This window comes from Lipotes vexillifer, unplaced genomic scaffold (assembly GCF_000442215.2).
Source record: "Lipotes vexillifer unplaced genomic scaffold, Lipotes_vexillifer_v1.1 scaffold408, whole genome shotgun sequence".
Taxonomy (NCBI): Eukaryota; Metazoa; Chordata; class Mammalia; order Artiodactyla; family Lipotidae; genus Lipotes; species Lipotes vexillifer.
Window position 1 is genome coordinate 3,201,995 of NW_006787469.1, and position 24,161 is coordinate 3,226,155.

General features: G+C 40.3%; 1 protein-coding gene across 1 annotated transcript in view; it reads left to right on the plus strand.

The window, feature by feature from the left end:
* The window catches only part of FSIP1 (fibrous sheath interacting protein 1), a 184,606-nt gene extending 169,722 nt beyond the window's left edge, over positions 1–14,884 (plus strand). The window contains 1 exon segment of the mRNA XM_007460208.1: positions 14,351–14,884. Coding sequence (XP_007460270.1) covers positions 14,351–14,884 — 534 coding nt within the window.
* Positions 14,885–24,161: the final 9,277 nt, after the last annotated feature.

The window sequence follows — 24,161 nt, forward strand, 5'->3', positions numbered from 1 at the left end:
CTTTCCCTATAAATATTTATGAAAAGAAATGGTTTTCTGCCGTGCTTGTGAGGCTTTCTGTATAAGTACATGAGTAGATTTCCATAATTAAACCTAACCACAAAGACTGTGATTATTATTCAGTTCTATTTTCATGGCAGACCAAATTAAACCTGTATGTCAAACATGTAGTGAATATCACAGTCATAGGTCCAGAGTGTAGGCTTTTTATTGCACTTGGGAGTTTTTGTGAATCTGAAGCATTTTTCCTTGGTCAGTGGAACTAAATTCCTGAAGTTGGTGGGGATGAGGGGGCATCCACAGCTAGGGTGAGTCATTGCCTGTGGAGGGTGATACAGAGAGGACCAGAAGTATCCTCTTCCTTCAGCCAATTTGTCTGTCTGACTACCGTTGCTGGCATCTGAAATGTTTGGGAATTCTTTAGGAGTTAAGGCATTGTTATCTGGTCTTCCCAAATAATCAGTGAAGGTTCATTAATTCATTAAACCATTACCTTCAAAAGCCAAATTGAGAGAGCAGGGTCCAGAGGGAACAGGGCACAGGAGAGAGAAGGGGCTGGGCTGTATCCTGGGAGGACAGACTGAGACCACTGAGTTCAGTTTATAGAGTGAGTGCCACTGTAGAAGGTGGAGGAACACCCAACGAAAGTTTCGTATAGCCAGTAAAACTTTGCCTTGTGTCTCTCTTGTGCCACAGACATGGTGACACAGAGATGGGGAGGACCCCGTCCCAGTCTTGAGAAACTTAACATCTATCAGGGAAGGCGGACGAAGCGGGTGCTGTGCTGATATAACCTGGCACTCCAGGTTTGGGGGAAGCAGGGGGCAGCTGTCAGCCAGTGGAAGGGGCCTCTTGTTCATACTTCTGCTTCAAGTTTATGAAGTGGAAGGGGTTCTATTAGGCTGTCCTGCTCTGTAACATTTTCAGATGTAAAATAGCGTGTGGAGGGGGCATGTCATGGTACCATGCTGCTGCCAGAGCGCCTCTCCTGGAAAATGGAGCTTAACCAACTCTTCTGAGCATCTGTGTGAAGACAGTAAGAGTATGAAAAGCTCTGGATTTACATTCTGGCTTCAGTTTTTATTATTTCTGGGCCTTGGACCAAGATACTTAATTTCTCTGAGTCTTAGTTTCCTTATCTGTTCAATGTGGAGAATGATTTCCCAGTTCTCCTCATTGGGTAGTTAGGAGAATGGAATGGAATAATGTATGTCAGCATTCTTGGTACATGGTGGATGGTCCTTGACTTTATATAAACTCTATCCATAACCCAACTCCACACCCCAATCCCAGTGCAACTAACTTAACGACCAGGGCTGCTTTGGTCACCTGCCTAATGTAGGACCCGACAACCAGGGAGGTGGAAAGAGTTATCCCTTTCATATAGCCTCTTGCTCAATGTGGAAGGGCAAATTAAATTCAGAGAGAATATGTGTCAAGCAATTTAGATCCTTATGAATTTGGATCCAGTTCACTACGTGGATTTTTTGTTTAATTCTTAGAGAATTTAACTCCCACAATTTTGGGGGCATAGCAAAACTTGGCAGTTATTGTTCACAGCACACTATCCTTATTCTTAGTGGTAGCATGATTTCACTTTCAGGTTGGCAAATGTAAAAGGACAGTTCACTGAGCAGCAATATTAGTAGGGAGCTTCATGCTTATGTAATGATGTTGGGGGTTGTGTGCCATGCAGGCTATGCAGGGGTAATTAGATGTTTCAGATACATGTCTAGACGGGGTAAAGCTTCAGGAGCACTTGTTTAACCCTGGGAAAAGCTACAGGTCATCTGTTTGTAACCAGAAAAAGCTCTCCTTGATTAACAAGTTAAACGTGGAGTTAACTCTCTGGCGCGAGATTTACACCCAAGAGGAAAATCAGATCTGATGAGATTTGACAGGACCCATCATTTGTAGAGCTAGACTAGGTCTCACTATATGGCTTCTCTGAGGCTGCTAAAAATGGTATCTCTCAAATATCGTCTACCATCCAGCTGTGGGGCCCAGATTCCCATTCTTAGAATCATGTCTTTGGACTAAGTCATCCTGATTTGAAGAAGCTCCTGTAAAATTCGAGCTTGTTCCTTGGGAGGATTATAGATGGACCTAGATCTCTTTGTCTGAGGGAGAGTAATGAGGAAACACATCTCAGAACAGGTAAGTTTTGATGTGAGGGCAGTGGGACATTTAAAATGGTTTGGGGGCTTCCCTGGTGGCGCAGTGGTTGAGAGTCCGCCTGCCGATGCAGGGAGCGCGGGTTCGTGCCCCAGTCCGGGAAGATCCCACACGCCGCGGAGCGGCTGGGCCCATAAGCCATGGCCGCTGAGCCTGCGAGTCCGGAGCCTGTGCTCCGCAACGGGAGAGGCCACAACAGTGAGAGGCCCGCGTACCGCAAAAACAAAATTAAAAAAATGGTTTGGAATTGAGTATACTTTTTGAGGAGTGTGTGCTCAGGCGGAGAGGGCTGAGGAGGCAGCATGGGGTCTTCAGATGCCTTAGGGAAGGGAGCAGAGCAAGGAGGGGACATTGGTGAAAGGGAAAAGTGTCCTGTGCATGAAATAAATGCATTTCACCTACATTCCTCTGCTTCACAAAATTCATCTTGAGTCCTGACATTGATTATTTTGAGCAATTATAAAAGTGTCTTGAAACCAGCCCCTTTCTGGTCCTTTTTGGTTACTATGGTACTTTCTGGTACTGAAGACTTAATAGCATCTGCCCTGAAATGTAAGCTTCCTGCAGGGAAGACGAAGATTCATGTTCCAACCTTTCCCTCATGTGTGTCCTCTCCTGGCATCTGATGGTTGCTGTAGCCCCATATGAATTCATTAGAGTACACAGGACAGTTCACTCATTGCAGATGGTTAGTTGTGACATGATGTGCAAAGCTCTATTCCTGGTACCCCAGAGAGACCCTCAGTGGTAGGGGCCCCTGGAACTTGGAACATACAGACTTAAGTTGATAACTTCGTAACTGGGTCATCTAGCCACTACTGCTTCTCAGTCAAGCGTAGTGTTCCTCCCGGTGTTCCAGCATTGATTGAAATCCTACCTACTCTGCATCAGGTACGATGCTAGCAGCCTCACGCATGTATCTCATGCTCATTTGCATATTGTTAGTTGTTAGTACTCCTCACAACCAGTTGTTAGGAGTCAGCAAGTTGTTGTTTTACTTTTACAGTTTACACATTTGAAGTTTTGAGAGATCGAATACTCTGCCCAATATGGAATGGAACAGCTAGGCGTGAGAGAGCTGGGGTTTAAACTCAGAAACGGCAGCCTCTATCTCCTACTCTATGCTGTTGTTAAGGGTATTTCCTCTCCACCTGGGGGTTTCTGTTTTTTGGGGTTTTTTGTTTTTCGTTGCTTTTCAAAAAAATAACATGCAGCCTAGGGAACACTTAACTTGGGGCATATTACCAAATGAAATATCAATGGCTGTGGGAAAACAACTTGGAGAAAGGGTGCTGGAGATGCATGTAAGATGTAGAGGAATGTCACGTATTTGCACGGCTTACCCAGCCCTTCATTTTGATCCAACAGTGGCTGCTGACAGGGTAGGGTCTGTTCCTGCTTAACTTTCTTTAGAGCTCCGGCCTGGTCTTGAACTCTGCCCTCCCAGAATGAAGGCAGACCTCCTCTGTCTTTGCAGTGGATGTGACTTGGTATGGAACACCATTCCACGGCCACTTTTACACCTCGTGTTCGTCTTTTTTTTTTCTGTTTATCTTGACACTCAAACCTAAGCTATGACCTGGGCTGTCTACCCTTAGCTCCAGTTCATATAATCCCTCCAGCTCTGCTACCTCTCTCTGGCTGCCCTGGGCAGATGTCCTCCCAGGACTCCAACGGCTTTTCTCCTTTGAGCCAATCCCTTGGGCAGTGCTCTGCTGCTCCCGTCTAGCAGTGGCAGTAGGAACCAGCTATTAAGCCATGAGCCCCAAGGATCCTAAAGCATTACTTTGCCTCATAGGATCTCGACAGTGCTGGCCATAGCTCTGCAGTGTCTGTATGCAGCCAGCTCCACCCTGGGAGCCTTTGACCAGTTTATAGAGGCTGGGGTGGAGCTGCTGGCCCAGTGCTCCCAGGCTCATCCTGTGCAGCTCAAGCTGCCACTTCCAGAGCCCTGCCTGCACTTGGAGGCTGTTGCTTACTGTGACTGTCTCAGTCTGGAAGAGCAGAGCCTGAAACTCACAGGCTGCCACTTAATTGGCTAAAGCAACACCAGAAAAGCAGAAATGGGGAGGGTGGGGGGTGACAACGCTGATTGTTTCATCTTGGGGGGACACCTTCAGAGAGAATCCATATGGGGGACTACATTTCAGGGCAGTCCTTCCAGGAGGAGGAAGGGGAAGGATTTTACTCACTGGTTCCTCTCCCCTCTTGGTCAAAGTCTACTCCAAGGGCTGACTGATTTACACAAGCCTAGAAGTGGCCAGCTGAGCATCTCACACCTCATTAGCAAGTCACAACTCAGCAGCAATAGGGAAGTCCTGGATGAGAGGCAAGAGGGGCATGATGTGCCTGAGGGTGACAGGAGGGGTGTGGCCGTGGCATCAGTAGCGATACCTGGATCCACAGCTTTGGGGGCAGCACAAGCCTTGTTAGATCCACTCAGCCCAGCTGCAGGCAGGTGCGTAGCTCTGGGTGATGGATAAACCGGGTATGGTCATGTTGGAGCATTTGAATGCCAGTGCAGCATGGCCCCTGGGCTTGTCTGTGCTTCTAGGAAACTTCTTGTCCATTCAAGGAAATATTCAGTTTCCTTTTCCAGTTCCCAGGATTGGGCATCTCTCTGAGGGGTCTCATTTACGTGGGTGTGTTACTGAACCAAACTTGGATCTGCTCGCCCGTGCGTAGTAAAGCCAGTCTACTGACACCAGGCTGTGGCAAAGGACAGTGCAGTTTAGTGCAGGGCACCAAGCAAAGAGTCCAGGCAGCTAGTGCTTAAAAGACCCGAACTCCCCAAAGGCATTCAGGGAAAGGTTTTTTAAAGAGAGGGTGAGGGAGGGGGGGTTGTGGGGTGTGTGATCAGCTCGTGGACCTTCTTCTGATTGGTTGGAGGTGAGGTAATAGGAAGTCCACATCATCAACCTTGTGGTTCCAATCAATCTGGGATCTATGCGCTGGTGGCAGCATATAGTTCACTTCCTCCATCTGGTGGGAGCGTCAGTACCTGCAAAACAGCTCAGAGTATTATCTAAAGCCCTTGAGGAGGAACTAAAGGTCCTTGACTTTGTTTAATGGCTAAACTATTATTATTTGGTCCTGTTTAACTGTTTTCCTTCGCTTCTGCATTTTTTCATGTCTGTGATTAAACTTATGTTTTGGTAGAGTTTCTCTACAGACAGAAGGCAGGCGGAGGACATGGGCGTGGGGGAGTCCTATTCTGGGAAGGTCTCTTCGGGTTCTGCTTGGCGACAGGTGGGGTCCAACTGAGGGTTCTCTCTGATTGGGGCCGTCTAGATAATGCTACCATAGTGAGATACTGCACAGCAAAAGGCAGAAGAGTTGTCCTCAGAGTAGCTGATGAATGTGGCACTGATTACAAATCGAGGGCCCATGTCTCTGGAAAGCAGAAGTCCTCTTGGTCAGAGCCTGGAGGCTTTGTTCGATCCGTTGACAGGCCGTGTGAGGTCAGGTACTACCTTTTAGGCCATGCCATGTCTCCACTTTGTTTCAGCACCAGTATGTGGCCTCCTCCATGTCCTCCTGGACTGGGTGTGAGTTGTGATCAGTTATCCTCCTTAACACCTGTTGGATATCCTCGCCTGACCTGACCTTAAATGAGCCCTTGTTGGGGATGGTCCTGTAGTGACCACGGCACCACTGCTTCTAGGCTAGCCCAGAAAGCACATGCTGAAGATCCCGGAGACAGAGTTCTGAGGTCATCTTCTCCTTAATGGGAAGTTTACATGATGTCAAGAGAAGTATTTAAAGTTCTGCAGCCCTGTGGGCATACAGGGGTTCTTTAGTTTAGTTTAGTTTTTAATATTGGAGTAGAGTTGATTGACAATGTTGTGTTCATTTCAGGTGTACAGCAAAGTGACTCAGTTATACATATACATGCATCTATTCTTTTTCAAATTCTTTCCCATTTAGGTTATTACAGAGTATTGAGCAGAGTTCCCTGTGCTATATACAGTAGGTCTTTGTTGGTTATCTCTTCTGATGATACCATATCGCTCTAACTTGACTCATCTCCCAGCTGACCTCCGACAAAAGGGTGAAGCTTGATCTGGACTCTGACCCACGTTTAAGCATTTAAATAGCTAGTGGCTCTCTTGACTCTGACCCCATCATGACCTCCTCTGACCCAACTTATCTCTACATAGTAAAGATAAACTTCAAACTGAGAGTAGAGAAGACCGTGCAAGTGATTTTCATAACTGTTACACTCCGGTAAACTAGCCATCTTGCATAGCAGTGAGAATTAGTTGTTCTAAAAGTAACATACAGTATATATTTCCCCAGGGAGTGGGGCTGGGTGGATAGGTGGGTGGGTGCTCCAGCCCCCTGTGACCAGAAGAAATGCTCTGTGTACAAACTTGCTCACCTCACTTCTGACAACCTCCTGGTTAAGCTTTGTTTTGCTGGGAGAATGTGGGACAGGGGTGCCAGGCTCCTTCCAGCTGCAGAGCTGGAACCCAAGCCTTGTTTCTGGCAAGAAGTGACAGATGTGTTACAGAAGGGCCATTCCAGTGACTCACTCAGAACAAGGGGAATCTGATTGAAGTTGATCTGCTGTCTCTACTGCTAAAAAACAGCAGCTGCTGGCAATGCTCAAATGATAATTTTCCCCCAGAATGGAAAAATGAGAGCCCTTTTCCCCCATCATTCTTTTAGAAACCAAAGTTGTGAAGTTGATCTAGCTGTCCTCCAGGCTCATCTGCACCCTTCTGACTATGTCATCAACTAAAGCTGAGTTCCTGGCCCCTTTTCAAATTGGAGGAATGGAGGATCCCATACCCTGCTTCTAGATCCTCCCATCCATGTCCACCCTTCCTTTATATACTGGGATCCTGCTGGCATCCCACCCTTCTCGTCCTCTTAGAAACAGAAAGCCTGATGTCATGGAGACCAGCTCTGGCACCTAGGCTGGGAAGAACCATCACCGAATGCTCACGGGCACAGCAGCCTTTCATGGAGCAAACACATCAGGCAAACCCTTCCAAGCCCTGCCTCTCCTAGTCATTCGGGGAAGATAGGTGGCGTGGGCAAGGGGGTGTCCTATGCTACATGGTTACTTTGACATGCCAGGCCCCGCATAAAAGCAGACTTCCAATACCATCACGACATTTATGAACTCACTTCAGAGCCACTCATCTTGACCTATTTCACACACTGTTATTCTATCCACAGATCCTCCAGCTTCTGACCTGGGGGCTGACTCATTTTCCTGTTTACAACCTGGCCTCAGTCCTTATTCCTAATGTTTTGCATAGTTTCTCTGGCAGTGACCTTTTGACTAGAGTTCAGAGCCTCCTCTGGCTGAACAACCTCTGACTATTCTGGGTAAAAATATGCCAGATCTTGCGTGGCTGCCGGGACCTTTGTGGCCTCTGAAGAGCATTGTACCTGCCAGACTTGCCTCTGTGTGACTGGGGTAGCCTCCGTGTAAGAGAGGAAGGGGGAAGAATAGGATAGGGAGGGAAGGAGCTAAGGAGGGGGAAGGATGAATAAGCCTGTTCCTTCTGTGAGTCCTTGGCAGTGTATACTTGTTGATGCAGACATTCAGAGGAACACTAATCACTTAACCCCATCATTTTCAGACTTGTTTACTCTTAAGAACCACAAGTGATGTGACTCTGTTGAGCCTATATGAGCTGATTAGGAGCATATTGACTTGAAAGTGCTGTTCTGTGGTCCACCTGGAAGTCTTACCATTCTGTCTACAAGTGAATATTTTCTGACAAGTAATTCTACTTTTACATCTCAGTTAGCTATTCAGTGAGTGCTCAGACTGAATGAGATAGGTGAAGTTTGGCAACTCCTTGATTCTTAATCCTTTAGTTGGCTATAAAACTTCATTAAATGTCAGGTCCCTCCTATTGGTTATTTACTTAATAGCAATTCTAGTTTAGCAATGTGGTAGATTTATTTTGGGGTCCCTGCTCCTCATGCCTTCTTCTTTGGGAAATCCCCCTTACCCAAAAGCATGGACTTGAGTGGCCAAGTTCATACTATGTGACGCTCACCACAGGTAATTGGACTAGTGGTAAACACTTGAAACTGACATTTCAGTCTGTCATTTGGTCAGTGACCAACCAGGTTATCTTGCTTGAAAATTCGAGCTAATAGACATAGAGACCACTGTCAGTCATTGGTGGGTGACAGACTCTTAATGTCATGCTGATTGCAGACCAGAGTTAACTCATGCTACCTGGGCAAGCTGAGGTTGTGAAAGAGCAGAAACCTTTAATAAGCAGAGAAAGCTGGTTTGCAGAGAGGAGCATGCATCAGACAAGCAGTGAGTTAAGAGACCACAGCGACTCAGTAAGAGAACGATGAAGCACATAACTTTGGTTCCTGGGGGCTTCTCAGCTCCAGACCCCAACAGGCCTGTTGTTACTTCATTTCCTGCCTATTGGTATCCATGAGGTGACTTCTTAGATCCTACATCAACACTCACCTCTACTACCTGAGATGAAGAGATTTCTAGAAAAGCGAAAGCTAAAGGAGTTCATCATAGCCTACCCTGTTTTTTGGGGTTTTTTTGAGATAAGGATTTCTGTCCCTAATGGCTAAAAAACCTTGATTAAACTACTGCTTAAGTGTTGCCAGCAGTGGCTGCAGCAGAGAGTTGTAAACTTATATATTGGTGATTAAACAAAGGGTGGGGTGTTTTCTTGCTGTTTATTTTAAAGTAGAACTTGATGTCATTGAAAGCAATTTATATCCACACCCTTGCTGTTAATCATTTAGGACTTTCGGCTTCCCACCATTTTCTCTTGTGATAAATGTATTGGCCTTATAGGGTGGGTCTTTCGGAACTTAGTGTTTGTGGGGGAAAAAAACCCCAACATCAGACATAAACTTACATCAAAGGACAAAATTGCCTCTGCTAGTTTGTAATACTTGACTTTCTGGTTATCTGCACCAGAGACATAAAATCTTGATTGCCTTGTCAACAAATCCAGTACCAAATGAGTGGAGATTTTTATGGCTGGGGAAACTCCACATACATAGCATAGGAGGGGAGGCAGGGATGAGGGTGAGGTAATCCATAGCCTGTGATCCCTTACCAGCAATTACAAGTTGCATTCCCCATCAGATTTAGCTCCTACACCAAACTGGTATTTATATGGGTGGAGATGTATAAACAGTGGGCACCCTGTGGATGGAGGTGGGGTTGTCTTTTTGTTTTTTCCTGAAGTGAGCTGAAGTAGAGGACACTGTGTAAATCTGTGTGAGATGCTGAGGTGGTTGGGGTAATAAAATCCAAAGTTAAGTGAAATAATCTACAGGAAGAGTTTTTAATATCTGAGGGAATGGACAGAAAAGTGAATGTCACTTGGGAAAAGGATACGTAGAGAATGGTAGAGGGAGAACTCATTTACAATGAGAGACTATGTAAGGCACATAAGCTCTGGACCCAGACTATCTGGATTCAAGTCCCACCACCTAGTAGTTGTATGACCAAGGACAGATTACTTAATTTCTCATTGCCTCAGTTCTTCATCTGTAAAATGGGAATAACAATAGTATCTACTGCATAGGTTTGTTATGGAGATTAAAGGAATTGATACATGTAGGATGCATAGGGCAGTATCTGGCCCAAAGTAGGTGCTTAGTAAATGCTAGTTTTTATTATTCTGTATGACATCACCTGGGGTGCCAACAAGACCAGCAAGGTGCATGAGAACTAACACCACAAGTGTTCTCTAGTTTTTTCCTGATGAGAAAATCCAATACATTTACTCTATGACTACAGAGTGTGTGTGTTTTGGCTAAAACAAGAAAGAAGATCCATAAAAAGACTACTTAAATGAGGATGGGAAAAGAGGGGCTTTCACAGAAGGAGAGAAAATACATTGGGCTCTGGTCTGGAAAAATGAAGACTGAGATGCACTATGATGAATTCCATGAAGGACAGGAATAGCATGAATAATAACTTGTTTATGAAATACTGGAAAATTAGAGCTGGCATGAAAGACGAATACTTTGAGGTAAAGACTTGAACAGATGGTTACTTGACTGTGCTTGCACAGTGAGTCAGTCGTTCAGATACGGAGCTTAATTAGTTCAGAGTTTCAAAGCAATCTGGATGAGGGTGTGGGTTATGGCCCCTGACCTATCAAGGGTCATTAGGGATGTTTGTGATAAGCCCCATTTAGTCCGGTTCTGCATTTGTAAATAACTTATATTAATGTAGTACTTAGCCATTTCGAAACACTCAGCAACCTTCCACAACACTGATTTACTGAGCATGTACTGTGGGCAAGGCTCTGCAGGGAATCAAAAGATGAGAAAGATGGCTTGTGTTGAAGGTTCTGATGTCTTACCACCCAGAGACACTGTAATGAAATTAATTTAATTTGAGAGCTTAATATACTTGGTTTACTTGTACTTACAATGTTTTGAGACCAGAGAATTTTTAGTTATTTTTTGAGTTCAAGATGGTATTGTGAAGAAATTAAAGAAATAAAAGTTCTCTTTTTGTTATTGTTTTCATAAATTCTACCCAGGTGACATTCTGAGGTGCAATAGAACAGCTTATTCTAATATGTATTTTTAATTTTAGAGTAGTTACTCATAAAAAGCAATTTTAGAGCTACAAGTTAATGTAGAGATCATCTTCTTCAAATCCTTATTTCACAGCTGCAGGAAGTGGGTCCCTTAGGTGATACGCACACGGTGGCAAAGCTTGAACTGAAGCCCATGTTCTAGTCTTTTGTGTTTTCTTTCCCATTGGGCTGCTTCCCCCAGAGGATCAGGGTTATTGTAGTTGAGCTTATTTCTGTGTACATACAGACTCAAATGTGTTATGCTTTATCTTGGAGCACCCAGAAGATTTACTGTGAAACCAGTGAAGCTTAAGCTTCAGGGGCCCTCTCTTGTATGAACCTTGAGTGGGGAGAGGAAGCTAGGTTGCAGTCAGGAAACATAAGCATTTCTGGTAAATGACCTAAAGAGATAGTGTAAGAGATGGACTTGATGTTTCCCCCATTAATTTTTTGTGATCTTTTTCACATTCCAAAGAAGAAAAACTCACTTTTATACCTATTTTCTATTTGTAAATTGTATTCTTTTTCTTAAAGAAGTACCCTCCCCTGCTCCAATATTACATAAACTTCAGGCTCCATGAAACCTGGATCTGCTTCTGATTACCAAAGATATAGCCAGTTGGGAATTTCATTTTAATATCCCGGAGTTTTATTTTTTTATTTATTTTTTAAAAATAATTTTATTTATTTGTTTATTTATGGCTGCATTGGGCCTTCATTGCTGTGCGCGGGCTTTCTCTAGTTGAGGTGAGTGGGGGTCTACTCTTCATTGGGGTGCGCGGGCTTCTCATTGTGGTGGCTTCTCTTGTTGTGGAGCACGGGCTCTAGGCGCACGGGCTTCAGTAGTTGTAGCACGCGGGCTCAGTAGTTGTGCCTCGTGGGCTCTAGAGCACAGGCTCAGTAGTTGTGGCGCATGGGCTTAGTTGCTCTGCCGCATGTGGGATCTTCCTGGACCAGGGCTCAAATACGTGTCCCCTGCACTGGCAGGAGGATTCTTAACCACTGTGCCACCAGGGAAGCCCCAGATATTTATTTTTAAATTAATTTTATTTAAACTGTTTGAATGCATTTAAATCACTTTTATATTTTATTTTAAATTAATTTTAATTTTTCTTATAGTGATAAAATAAATAGTTGTGTTAAAATGTTTTAAACAAAAATGGTAGCTCCTTGCCCATTCTTCCCCATTTCTTAGTTTTGCTCTCCAGAGTCAACCCCTTTTAATTTCTTTAGAAGGTTTCCCCTGCTTTAACTCTATATTATTTCTTAATAGCTTGCCTTCCTAATTGATCAGTTTTATATCAATTTACAATGACCTAACATTTCATATCAATAATATGATGGAACTGTATTATATCAATTATATATTGACTTCCTATAATTATAGCCAAGGATTTCACATTGTTACTCCAAACATTCCTTCTCTCTCCTACCACTTCTCCAAAATAGTTAAATCACAATTTTTGGTTATCCCAGTCATCACTATTTATATTATGATGACTGTGAAAGCATCATTTACAGCAAAAGCAAGTAGTATACTATAGTATCCTTTCTTGTACAACTTTTTTGTTTGTCCTAGAGTTAATAATTATCTTATTTTCTTTTGCTTAATTTTCTGTTATCTATCTGAAAAACTAGCTTTCTGTTTTCCCCAGAGTTCGTAATTGCTTTATTTTTCCTTTTACTTAAATTTCTATGTGTCTAGCTAAATATGTCTTCAGAACTTCCAAGCATCTATCCTATCAATATTATTTGGGGACATGAGCAAACATATCAGATGATCTACCCATCTTCCACCTCCCCCTCTTTTATTCCCCGCCCCTCCCAGAGACCTCTTTCCATAATCCTTCACCCTCTTGCTCTAGTATGGACTGATTTTTTTCTAGGGTCTGGAAATTTCATATGTTAAGCCTTTGGTTTGGATGTTTGCTGAGGATGACACTCAGTGGACAGTTTCTAAATCCTAGGGAATTGTTTACTCATTATAAGGAATTTTATATATGCAGATTTTGAAAGTATATTTTAGTTATCTAGTACCATATAAGGGCTGCCTTCATTTTCTAGTTGACTACATTTACATAGTAGGGTGAAGGGAATGCTCCTATGCATTTGGATGCATGAAATGTCTAGTGATTAAAGGTAGGATTTGCTAATATGTAATTCAACCTATTTTTTTTGACAGGCATATTAACCTTAGGGTGATTTACCTGAATTTTGAATCCCAGATGATTATTAAGAATATATTCCCAGACAATTTCTTGTTACTCTCAAACTCATAATGGTACTCACCACTATGAAAACTGGTTTTTAATATATGGAAGTTAAATATAATTTTAAAACACATAACATTTTTTAAAAGCATGATACAACATTTGTTTAATGTACTACTTTTTGTTAGCTGCATTAGAAGCATTGCACAGTAATGGGGAATTAAATATACTAGTTCTAATAACAGCTCCCCCCCAATACTTTATACATGCAGAATATTTGGTTAATTCTTACTGTGTACTACAAAGTAGGCCAACAGCATTGTTGTAATTTACTGAAGTAGAAATTAAGGCGATTACAATTCATGATAAGGTTTTCTTATGGGAATTTCTTGTTTTCAGATAATTCATTCCCCTGTAAAGGAGGATTAGTGTTGTCCTAGATAATCCACCATGTGTAAATCAGGGACAGTGCTGATTCTTTAAAGAAGGAGAAATTTTTTTCAGTGTCTTTCAATATATTTCAATCACGTTCTTTTTGACATTGTTGCAATTCAGGTGGCATTGCTGTTCAGTTGAATTCTTATAGAACATAGCTCTATACTTCTGTTTGATTTATTTCCTGAGAGCATCACTGGAAGAGAAGAAATGTTTTTAAACCCTTAAGGTCTTGGTTGAAACAATCAGCCCTGATAACATCTACAAGCGGAGATTAAATGTGTATGATCAAATCCTCTTCCCAGAATGCACTGCTATTGGAATGTCCCTGGCCTCTGTCTAGACCTGTAACATTGAAGCAACTACACATCTCAGGATGCACCACCCCTTCACTCTTCCTTTTCTGTCTTTGGTAGTATTGTCCGCTGAAAGTTGTAGATAGACATAGGAGTGGTGAATCCCCAGGGGCAGGTGAATCTGCCCTGTTTGCCTGATATAGGAATTGGGTGGTGATAGGGTTTACACGGAGGAGTAGTGGGAACAGAGAAACACCTACTGGAGATTATGGCAGGATTCCTGGCTATTTATCAAAGAGCTGGTTACTTACTACCCTGTTTGATGCCCCAAGACTGATAAAATCGAAGGTGCTTTTCTAATATCTTCATTTCAGCTCAAGGCACTTCTATGTGTAGAGGGAGTGTTAGTGGTTAATTTGGTGCTGCAGTTCATTTCCATCAGTGTTGTGGGACTTTTCTCTGGATTATAGTATGTGTGATTGATTCTAAACTTATTCTCTAGGAATGTTGTACATTTCCCCTGCAATTTTGGATACTTTAATATGAATGGTTTTGTTATTTGGGTGTTTTGAGTAAAAGATTTCCTGTTACTTGCATTTATACTGTACTACTGGAAGCTTACCAAAGTTAAATGTGTTTACTTAATCAATTGACTATGAAAACTTTTGGTTTATTTCACCAGTTAGATTCAACATCACTTCTCTCTGAGGAACAGTTAAGGTGTCTTCTGGATGAATGCACACTTAAACAAAAATCCATGATTAGATTGTCTTCAGAAAGAGAAAAGAAAGACATTGAGGATATAACACCTGAGTTGCCCCAGCTTTCCAGATCTATTCTCTCTGAGTCACTAGATGGGTCAAAAATAGAGGTCAAAAGCACTGAGGTGGAAGACGCAAATATGCCTGAGAATGCCGAAAGTGAAACATCTAGAGGCTACTATCTCACCAAAGCCTCGACTGGGCATTTTATGTCACAAGCTCTTGTCGTTGAAGCAAAGAATATGAAATGCCTCCGGTTTTCTGAGGACAAGGTTATTGGTGACACAAAAGACTATTTTATGTCAAAGACTCTTGGCATTGGGAGACTGAAAAGGCCCTCTTTCTTGGATGATCCACTGTATGGCATCAATGTGAGCCTTTCATCCGAAGACCAACATCTGAAACTCAGCCCTCCATAGAAACCCAAACCAGGTGAGGCTTGGAGAATACACTGAAAATAATCCTTACTAAACACTTCAATATAAAGGTAGTATAGTTTAAAGTAGAGTAGGATAAGGAGGTATGCTTGAAAGTCACAAATGGGGTCAATTAAGAGCATTCTAACATATGAATGTATTTATTAATGTTCATATCAAGATTGAGATTAGCACTCTTATGAAATGCATTATTCTTAATGGTAACTAATACATATTCTTGATGGTTATCCAGAAGACAATGTTGATTTCAGAGGAAGAGAGAAATTAGTTTGAATGGATACAAATAATTTGAGTAGATTTGCTTAGTATTTTAACTTCCAAATTTCAGTGATGAAAATTTGTTCCAAGGAATGAATTTGTAAAATGCCATATATCATTGTAGTTTTGTTCGTTTCTGTATGCAAACTTCCCATCCCAGCTACTTGTATAGTGTCAGGTTTTTGTTTTTGTTTTTTTTAATCTTGACCCAGTGTTGCATCTTACAGTGGTACAGTGGTACAGGATACAAGTACTATGGGCAGTTTTTTTGATATAAACAAATATTCAATTATTTATTTATGTTAGAAGTCTAACATAGTCTGTGTTGTATTTGTTGAGTCTATTTAAATAGCTTCAGCTTTTCCTCTCATGTAGATTACTCTAAAATATATTGTCTATTAAATCTACATCTATTACCTATTAAATCTATAATCTATTAATTCTGAACTAACTCCTCAGCCCTGTATTTCTAACTGCCATCTAGATATGGCCTCAAACTGATTTCCTCATTCTTCCCTCTCAACTCAGTTTGTCCTCTTGACTTCTGTTACCTCAACCACCCAGGCTTCAAATCTGAGTCATCATTGAATCTTCCCTCTCTCTTGCTTCACACTTCCAATCTTCCAATCTTGTTTGTTCTGCTCCTGCAGTGTCTCCCATGTCCATCCCTCCCTTGCTCTTCCTACCACAGCTGGACCAGTGCGATAACCTGATCAGGCCTCCCTGCCTCTGGTCTCTCCTCTCCTCCTGCCACTGTCAACCACCTAAACTAATTCCCCCTAAGTGCAACTTTGATAAACATACTTCCCAGCTCAAAAAGCTTCTATGGCTCTCCTCTGCCTATTGAATGAAGTCTGAATTCTTGAACAGGCCTGCTGTTCAAGGCCTCCACACTCTGACCTGCAGTTCCCCTTGAAATCAGTCTCTATCTAGTGCCCTAAATGTTATTCAGGTTGTAGCTGATCTGGGCTCAGGATTCCCAGTGCTTTCCCATGTTGCTCAGGCCCCTTTCTTCTCAGGCTTGTTCAGGTATCCCTTCAATAGTAGTTGAATTCTAACGCTATCCTCTCTGAATGTAACCTTCCCTCGTCTTCTCTTTTAAAAGTCTTACTTCTCTTCTGAATGTCCAAGGGTATTGATCACATCATTTTACACACACTCTCTTGACATCATTTTGCACACACACCCATACTTTTTCTCCCTTAGAATTGTGTAACCTTTTTGAGGACAGGGGTCCTATCTTCTGATTCATTGTTACATCTTCTATGATGTCCAAAGTGCTGCCTTAAATCAAGTGCCTGTTTAATAAATAAAGGAATTTAAATGATCCAGTTTTAGAATAATGCACTGAAAGTATGGTTCACATTTATTCTTTGCATTATGAATGAAAGCAGGTGGTATTGCTTAAGAATTATGCAAGCCTCACATTCTATATAAAGATTTGGAACTTTTTTCTTTTTTTCTTTTGGTGAAATTCCACAAGCTATACAGTTTTTACCTAACAGCAGAGTTCACTTACAACATGCAATTCAATTAAATGAGTGTGGTCTGCCTTCTGCCACCAAGATCTTCATTTATAACGCAAGAAAAAAAAAAAAAAAAGATCTTCATTTAATAAATACGCCATGAGAACTTTGTTCTACTCTTTTTCTTTCTTTCTTTTTGTATTTTCTTTTCTTTTTGGACACAAGATTTTCTTTCTTTCTTTTTGGACAGAACGTTTTTAGTAGAAACAAAGTATCTGCATTTCCCCTTTGTCTACTGTAATCAGACTTACTCAGTTGGGTATGATGATTTACTGTCTATGAGGTCTCATTCCCGTGGAGTCTGTGTGGGGGGCTTTGGAACAGCATTTTGCTAAGATATAACTTTACTTCCGTGTGAATGGCAGTCACACTGATGTATGTTTGTCACTGAGTAGAACATGGAAAGATGGAATGAACTAGAACTTAATGTGACTTAATGGAAAGAAGCTATGGTGGCTTACCTATAACTTCAGAAAACATGCCTCTATGGTGCTAGATAATCCTAATGTTTGATTAAAATGACCCTGTGAGTATGGAGGCTTAAGATGGCATAGATGTGAATATATGAACCAATTTTAATTTCTGTTTATTACGTAATAAACCTTAAGGAATAGGTCCTACATTATTATTTTGAGAGCAGGTCAGCCTATCTGAAGCTGGAGTTTTTCTTTTACTAACCGCAGCATTTACAGTGATTAAAATAACTTGCTAATCAGTTTATCCTAAAATACTAAATTGGACATTATGTACTTTATGCAAAAATGAACACCAAAACATCAAAAATGAACATGTTAAACCAGTTTTCTTGGCAAAAAGCCCTTTAAAGATGTAATTGTAACGAGAAATTGCAGTGTGTTCAGGTGTTACATTATATTCCCTCTCTCAGGAAACAGATATGTGTGAATATGAGTCAGATGAGATTTCTGTAAGCAGAGAGGAAGAAAATAGAACCATTTATCATTTTCTCTTTAAATAGCAAATATTATTGATAGGTAGTTTTCTTTTCCTTGATGAACTGAGGTCTGTTACAAATATTAAAATTCTGCTTCTAAAAGGCAGAGTCAGATAAAACTTCAAAAGGGACCAAGCCTAGTGACATTGAGGACCAGTTTCAATTGTGGTATTGAAAATAAGGATTTGCTTCACAGATGTTTTAAAAGTTTCTAGTGTGAAGTACCTCACTTTGTTTTTTTTTTGAAATACAGTTGATGTACAACATTACATTGGTTGTAGGTGTACAGCATAGTGATTCAGTATTTTTACAGATTATACTCCATTAGTAGTTATTACAAGATAATGGCTACAATTCCTTGTGCTATACAGTATATCCTTATTGCTTATCTATTTTATACAGAGTAGTTTGTATCTCTTAATCCCATAGCCCTAATTTACCCCTCCCCTCTTCCCTTCCCCCTCTGGTAACCACTAGTTTGTTTTCTATATCTGTGAGTCAATTTCTGTTTTGCTATATACATTCATTTGTATTATTTTTTAGATTCCACATGTAAGTGATATCATACAATATTTGTCTTTCTTTGTCTGACTTATTTCACTAAGCATAATATTCTCTAGGTCCATCCACATTGCTGCAAATGGCAGAATTTTATACTTGTTTATGGCTGAGTAATATTCCATTGTGTATATATATTTATAACACTTCTTATCTATTTGTCTGTTGATGGACATTTAGGTGGCTTCCATATTTTGGCTATTGTAAATAGTGCTATTATGAACATTGGGGTACATGTATCTTCGAATTAGTGTTTTCATTTTCTCTGGATATAGACCCAGGAGGGAATTGCTGGGTCATTTGGCAGTTCTATTTTTAGTTTTTTGAGGAACCTCTGTACTGTTTTCCATAATGGCTGCACCAATTTACATTTGCATCAACAGTGTGCAAGGGTTTCCTTTTCTCCACATCCTCTCCAACATTTGTTATTTGTAGGCTCTTTGATGATAGCCATTCTGACAGGTGTAAGGTGATATCCCATTTTGTTTTGATTTACATTTCTCTGATAATTAGTGAGGTTGAACATCTTTTCATATGCCTGTAAGACATCTGCATGTCCTCTTTGGAAAAATGTCTATTCAGATCTTCTGCTCATCGTTTGTTTTTTGATGTTGAGTTGTATGACCCGTTTATGTATTTTTTTGTTTGTTTGTTTTTGTTTTTTGGGGTTTTTTTTTGCGGTACGTGGGCCTCTCACTGCTGTGGCCTCTCCCGCTGAGGAGCACAGGCTCCGGACGCACAGGATCAGCAGCCATGGCCCACAGGCCCAGCTGCTCCGCGGCATGTTGGATCTTCCCAGACTGGGGCACGAATCAGTGTCCCCTGCATCAGCAGGTGGACTGCCAACCACTGCGCCACCAGGGAAGCCCTGGTTATATATTTTTGATATTAACCTTTTGTCAGTCATATCATTTGCAAATATATTCTCCCATTCTGTAGGTTGTCTTTTTGTTTTGTTGATGGTTTCCTTTGTTGTGCAAAAGGTTTTAAGTTTAATTAGGTCCAGTTTGTTTATTTTTGCTTTTATTTCTTTTGCCTTTGGAGGAAGGTCCAAAAATTTTTGCTACAATTTATGTCAAAGAATGTTGTACCTATGTTGTCTTCTAGGAATTTTATGGTTTCAGGTCTTACATTTAGGTCTTTAATCTATTTTCAGTTTATTTTTGTATATGGTGTGAGGAAATGTTGTGATCTCATTCTTTTACTTGTAACTGCCCAGTTTCCCCAGCACCACTTCTTGAAGAGACTGTCTTTTCTCCATTGTATATTCTTGCCTCCTAGGTCATAGGTTAATTGAACATAAGTGTGTGGTTTTATTTCTGGGCTCCCTGTTCTGTTCCATTGATCTATGTGCCTGTTTTTGTACCATGCTGTTTTGATTACTGTAGCTTTGTAGTATAGTTTGAAGTCTGAGGGTGGTACCTCCTGCTTTGTTCTTTTTTTCTCAAGATTTCTTTGGCAATTTGGGGTCTTTTGTGGTTCCATCTGAATTTTAGGATTATTTGTTCCAGTTGTGGGAAATGTCATGGGTATTTTGATAGGGATTGCATCAAATCTGTAGATTGCTTTGGGTAGTATGGACATTTTAACAATATTATTTCTTCTAATCCAAGAGCACAGGGTATTTTATCATTTCTTTGTATCATCTTCAATTTCCTTTAACGACGTTTTATAGTTTTCACAGTATAGGTCTTCAACCTCCTTTGTTAAATTTATTCCTAGGTATTTTATTCTTTTTGATGTGATTTTAAAAGAGATTGGTTTAAAAAGGGAAAACTTTTTTTCTGATAGTTCATTATTAATGTATGGAAAAGCAATAGATTTCTGTATATTACTCTTGTATCATCTACCTTGCTGAATTCATTTATTAGTTCTAATGGCTTTTGGGTAGAGACTTTAGGGTTTTCTATATTAAAGTATCATGTCATCTGCAAACAGTGACAGTTTTACTTCTCCCCTTTCAATTTCTGTGCCTTTTATTTCTTTTTATTGTCTGATTGCTGTGGCTAGTACTTCCGTTACTATGTTAAATAGAAGTGTCAAGAGTGGGCAACCTTATCTTGTTCTTGAATTTAGAGGAAAGGCTTTTAACTTTTCTCTGTTGAGTATGATGTTAGCTATGGGTTTGTCATAAATGGCCTTTATTATGTTGAGATATGTTCCCTCTAGAGCCACTTGAATGAGAGTTTTTTCATGAATGAATGATGAATTTTGTCAAATGCTTTTTCTGTGTCTATTGAGATAATCATGTAATTTTATCTTTTCTTTTGTTAGTGTGGTGTTTCACATTGATTTGCAGATATTGAAGCATCCTTGAATCCCTGGGATAAATCCTACTTGATCATGGTGTATGATCCTTTTTGTATATTGTTGGATTTAGTTTGATAATATTTCACTGAGGAGTTTTGCATCTATATTTATCAAAGATATTGGCCTGTAATTTTCTTTTTTTGTAGTATCTTTGTCTGGTTTTGGTATCAGGGTAATGGTGGCCTTGTAGAATGAATTTGGGAGTGTTTCATCTGTTTCAATTTTTTTGGAATAGTTTGAGAAGGATGGGTACTAGTTCTTCTTTATATGTTTGGTAGAATTTACCCATGAAGCTATCTGGTCCTGGACTTCTGTTAGCTGGGAAGTTTTTTTTTTTATTACAAATTCAATTTCACTACTAGTGACAGGTTTGTTCAAATTGTCTGTTTCTTTGTGAGTCAGTCTTGGAAGGCTGTATGTTTCTAGAAATTTTTCCATTTCTTCTAGGTTGTCCAATTTGTTGGCATATAATTGGTCATAGTATTCTATTCTGATTTTTTGTATCTCTGTGGTATCAGTTGCTTTTCTTCTCTTTTATTTCTTACTTTATTTGGGTCCTCTCCTCTTTTCTTCTTGGTGAGTGTAGCTAAAGTTTTATCAATCTTGTTTACCTTTACAAAAGAAAACAGCTCCTGTTTTCATTGATATTTTCTATTTTTGGGGTCTCTATTTTATTTATTTCCTCTTTGAAATAAATCCTTTAATTTATAAATCCTTTATTATTTCCTTCCTTCTGCTGACTTTGGGCCTTGTTTGTTCTTTTTTTTCTAATTATTTTAGGTAGTAGGTTATGTTATTTATTTGAGATTTTTCTTGTTTCTTGATAAAGGCCTGTATCTCTATGAACTTCCCTCTTGGAAATGCTTTTGCTGCATCCTGTAGATTTTGGAGTGTTGTGTTTCCATGTTCATTTGTCTTGAGGTATTTTCTGATTTCCTCTTTGATTTCTTCATTGACCCATTGGGTTTTTTTTTTTTTTTTGACCCATTGGTTTTTTTAGTAGCATGGTGTTTAGTCTTCACATGTTTGTTCTTTTCCCATTTTTCTTTTTGTAATTGATATCTAGTTTCATACTGTTGTGGTCAGAAAAAATGCTTGATATACTTTCTATCATCTTAAATGTGTTGAGACTTGTTTTGTGGCCTAGCATGTGGCCTAGCATGTGCACTTGAAAAGAATGTGTATTCTGCTGTTTTTGGATGTACTGTCCTGTAGATACCTATTAAATCCAACTGGTCTATTGTATCGTAAGACCACTGTTGCCTCATTGATTTTATATCTCAATGACACATCCATTATAGTAAGTGAGGCGTTAAAGTCTTCTACTATTAATGTATTATTGTCAATTTATCCCATTTATATCTATTAGAATTTGCTTTATATATTTAGGTGCTCCTGTACTGAGTGCCTGTATGTTAATAAGTATACCATTCTCTTCTTGTATTTTATCATTATATAATGCCCTTTTGTTATAGGCTTTGTTTTAAAGTTTGGTCTGATATGAGTATTGCTACCCCTACTTTCTTTTCACTTCTGTTTTATTAAATACCTTTTTCTATTGCCTAACTTTCAGTCTGTGTGTATCTTCAGCCCTGAAGTAGGTCTTTTGTAGGCAGCGTATTGAAGGGTCTTGGTTTTTATTTTTTGTTTTTTTTCCCAATCAGCCACCCTATGTCTTTTGATGGGAGCATTTAGTCCAGTGACATTTAAGGTAATTATTGGTAGGTATGTACTTATTGCCATTTTATTACTTGTTTTCTTCTCTGTTTATTACTTCTTTTTGTTTCTTCCCTTGTGGTTTGATGATTTTGTTTAGTAGTATACTTGTGTTCCTTTACTCTTAGTTTTTATGTATCTATTTTAGGTTTTTGATTTGTGGTTACCATGGGGTTCATATATGTTGATCTATAATTATATCTACTTGTTTGAAACTGGCTGTCATTTAAGTTCAAACACATTCTAAAAGATCTACATTTTTCACTCCCTCACATTTTGTGTTTTTCATGTTGTATTTTACATCTTCATGCACCCCTTATCCGTTTGTTGTAGTTATAGTTGCTTTTACAATATTTTGTCTTTTAATCTACATACTGGCTTTTTAAGTGGTTGATCCTCAGTCCTTGCTATATGTTTGCCTTTCCTAGTGGGATTTTCCCTTTCCTATAGATTCTTTATTCTTTTCCAATTACAGCAGACCCTTGAATATTTCTTTTAGGGTAGGTTTAGTATTGCTGAGTTCTTTTAGTTTTTGCTTGTCTGAGAACTTCTTTATCTCTTCTAAGTGGTAATCTTGCTGGATAGAGTATCCTAGGTTGCAAGTTTTTCCCTTTCAGCACTTTGAATATATCATGCCACTCCCTTCTGGCCTGCAACGCTTCTGCAGAAGAATCAGCTGATGGCTTTATGGGAATTCCCTTTTATACAGCTCTTTGTTTTTCTCTTGCTGCTTTTAGAATTATCTCTTTAACTTTTGCCATTTTAATTATGATATGCCTTGGTGTGAGTCTGTTTGGGTTCATCTTGTTTGGGACTCTCTGAGTTTCCTGTACTTGGATATCTGTTTCCTTCTTCAGTTTTGTGAAGTTTTCAGCCATAATTTCCTCAAATCCATTTTCTATCCCCTTCTGTCTCTGTTCTCCTTTTGGGACTTCTATAATGTGATTGTAGGTATGCTTAATGTTGTCTCAGGGATCTCTTAAATTGCCTTTATTTTTTAAAATTAGTTTTTCTGTCTGCTGGTCTGATTGGGTGATTTCCATTATTTTATCTTCCAGATCACTTATTCATTCTCCTGTATCACTTAATCTGCTATTCATTCTTTCTAGTGTGTTTTTTATTTCAGCTATTGAATCATTCATTTCTGATTGGGTCTTTTTTATATTTTCTAGTTCCTTGTTAAAATGTTCACTGTTTCTATCAGTCCTTTTCCCTAATTCAGTTAACCTTATTATTACCAATGTTTTGAATTCTTTATCTGGTAAATTGTTTATTACTATTTTATTACTTATTTTTTCAGGGTTTTTCTCTGTCTTTCAATTGAGAGTAGTTCCTCTGCCTTTTCATTTTACTTGACTTTCTCTGTTTCTGTGAATTTAGGTAAAACAGTTACTGATTGTGTTCTTAAAGGGGGGTTATTATGTGGGAGCATCCCTCTGTGGACTGCATGTATCATTGCCTTGGGTGGGAGAGCTGGATTGAGGTCAACCCAAGTCATATTTTTCCTCAGGGTTTTCTGGCAGCTATCCCCTTGGTAGGGGGTGGGGCTGTAGATATAGGGGCTAGAACTGGTGCTGTGTATGAAGTAGGACTCCCTCTCTGCTCAGAGGCTGTCACTGCCCTGTTAGGGGTGAGGTCTGATCTCAAGTTGCTGGAGCAGAAGCCCTGGAGGTTGGACCTGAGCTGGCTCTGCTCCCTCTAAGTGTGTGTTTTTCCCTCTCCCTGTACTGGGACCCTTGTCGCAGAGGAGGCAGTGCTGAAGTGGGGCCCATGCACTGACAGTGGTCGGATGTGATGCTTGTGGAGGCACCCATGTCTTTGCTCAGACGCAGCCTCAGGTGCAAGTCCCCTTTGCCCCTCACAGCTGATCACTGCCCCCAACCTCTACCACCCCTGCCCTGTGGCTTAGCCACTCTGCAAGGCTAGCAGGAGCCATGTGCCCTCTTGATGTGTATCAGGAGGTGAGCTGTGGTGG